General features: G+C 46.2%; 1 protein-coding gene across 1 annotated transcript in view; it reads right to left on the bottom strand.

The window, feature by feature from the left end:
• LOC138866964 (glycine receptor subunit beta-type 4-like) overlaps nt 1–2,500 on the bottom strand; it is a 98,790-nt gene that overhangs the window by 786 nt on the left and 95,504 nt on the right. The window contains exons 2-3 of the mRNA XM_070141344.1: nt 1,511–2,450; nt 1–723 (exon numbers count right to left, since the gene is read on the bottom strand). The exon at nt 1–723 is cut by the window's left edge and continues 786 nt beyond it. Coding sequence (XP_069997445.1) covers nt 23–723; nt 1,511–2,450 — 1,641 coding nt within the window. The 3' untranslated portion in view covers nt 1–22. The remainder of the gene's footprint in view (nt 724–1,510; nt 2,451–2,500) is intronic.

The following is a 2,500-nucleotide window of genomic DNA, read 5'->3' as shown; positions in this document are numbered from 1 at the left end:
CCAACTGTAGATGCGGCCGCAGTTAGACAATCTCGGCTGCAAACATAATAAATACCACCACAAGAATGACGAAGACCAGAAGAATAAGTATTTCACAAACCATGTTCGTTCTGTTTGCTCTACCTCTCTCCTTCGGCACATTCTCCACGGTTTCATGCTCGCCCTGAAGCCGGACTCGATTCACGCCCACGTTGACGAGGACGATGAGGAAGCAGAGGGCGATGATGATGGCATACCAGATGTCTATGAGCTTAAAGTAGGGCGTCTTCACATAGGAGTTGGTGGCCTGTGAGAAGAGCGCCGCCAGCACCAGCATGGCGGTGAGGGACACCATGACCCTCTCGTTGAAGTCGCTGATGGGGATGAAGAGCGTGGTGTAGCAGATGATGAACATGAGGGCGCTCGGGCCGAAGCTGTTCAACAGGTGGAGGCTGATGACCAGGAAAGTCAGATTCTTGCCCTCCGACAGCGGAGTGATGCTGGTTTCACTTGTGATGTTAACAAGACGGAAGTCAAGAAGGTTGTTGTTCTGTTCATATTCACTGTCGTCCACTGTGGCTTTCCTTCTCCACATCATCTTCAAGGTATCCCTGAGAAAGTAGAAGGTCCCATTGCACACGTGGGAGCCGAAGGGGAAGCGGTGGAACTCGAAGTGACAGGGCAAGGTCACACGGCACTCGGAGAACACGCTCAGGTTCTGCTTCCTCCCAGGTAAAGACCTCCCTGGAGTAGAAACCAAAAGGATGTGTTAAGCTGCCAATTTCACTAAACATCAGATAAAGTTGAGGACAAATGAAAGGTTGCCAACAGCTATGCTTTTGCTGGTACTTAGTACATGTGAACCACTTTAGATGACAATTATTCAACAAACTGAAAATCAATACAAGGATTTGGCCTACATAATGCACTACATAGACACACAAAGAGGAAACTAACATTCATGGAATAACTGTCATCTGACTTCTAAATACTAGCATTGGAGGCATCTGTAGTGTAAAATATGATACAAGAGATCCCAAACACCCAACCTATTGTTGACACAAATTAATCCTTCAATTAACCTTCATGGTGGCGTTAGGTGTTTCCGTACCATTGATATTAATCCAACATCATGTGTAACTGAATACCACCTCTCGAGCACCTGCCCTTTTCCCCATCCTCCCTAGCTTAATCTCTCATATTGGCAATAGTCTCGTAAATATTAATATCAATAATTTCAGTATCATTATTTTCATAACTATTTTCATTACTATCACTATTCTCATTACTGCAATTATTATTACTGTTATTATTGCTTTCACCTTTATCATCGTCATCTTCATTAATTTTATGAATATCATAAACTGTTACTACAACATAACTTTTTATTACCCACCAAAATTTAAGTACAACAAAGATTGAAGAAAAAAGGGAGAGAAAGAAAGAAAAAGAAAGATGCAATTGTTAAATAATGAAAAATCCACTTTTAACTCATTAGTAAACGCTTCTAGAAAGTCAAGGGGGGACTCACCCATTAGTGGGTCGCTGAGGTCCAGCTGTTCGGAGACTCCTTTTATCTTTTCGACATAACAGGACGAAGAGTAGCACTCCACGTCAATGGCGGCGCCTGTCTTATAGCCGGCGTACATCCCAATCTTTGGGTACCAGATGTCTTCGCACGAGAAGATGACTGGATTCGGCCCAACGTCCCACAGCGTCACGCGATGGTCTTGCCAGTCGAGAGCAAAGCCCAAATCAAGGTGAGCCTCCCCCTTCTCGCTAGTGATATGATTGATATTGAACAAATCATAATCATAGAAAACGACCCCTTGTGCATTTCTCCCATTCGTAGGTGGTACTGTGGAGTCATAGTCTGCCGGCTTCTCCACCAGCCGCTCGCGACAACGCCACTCATCACTACCGTCAGCCAAGTCCTTCTTGCCGTCGCACCTCTGACTTCCCGGAATGCACAGGCCGTCGTTGGTGGAGAAGTGTAACACAGAGCACGACGTCAGTGTAAAAGTCGCGTTCTTGTTGTCAGAGTGCCACACGCGTCGGCCCAGTGGCAGGGCGCCACGACCCGAAAGCTTCCATGTCCTGCGGTGCAAGTGGGACCGTAAGTGCCATGCGTCTCCTTCTTCAGAGATGTTGGATGTCCGAATTCCTTCGAAATAAAACCTTCCTTCGGGTAACATCTTCAGAAAATAATATCTGTCAAAGTTACCGACGTCACCGTAGAGAGTGTAGCGGACCCAAGTAGGCTTTCTGCAAATGCTAAACTCTAGCTCGCTGACACAAGGTCGTGATCCCACGCTACCGTTGGTCAGCAGAGTGAAACATTCTGCCGCCAAATCCTCATCGTCTGAGGGTTGGCTGAGTATCCAAGACACAGACTTCTCTGAGAAGCCACTGGCTGAATCAATCTTTGGAAAGTTTTCTCCGACCTTTCTTAGACCTTTCAGGACTTGTTCCTTTGTGGGCAAGGATCCGCCAAACGCTTTGCAAAGATCTCGTGACTCGT

The sequence above is a fragment of the Penaeus vannamei genome, chromosome 28 (assembly GCF_042767895.1).
Source record: "Penaeus vannamei isolate JL-2024 chromosome 28, ASM4276789v1, whole genome shotgun sequence".
NCBI lineage: Eukaryota > Metazoa > Arthropoda > Malacostraca > Decapoda > Penaeidae > Penaeus > Penaeus vannamei.
This window is presented reverse-complemented; position numbering and strand designations above follow the sequence as displayed.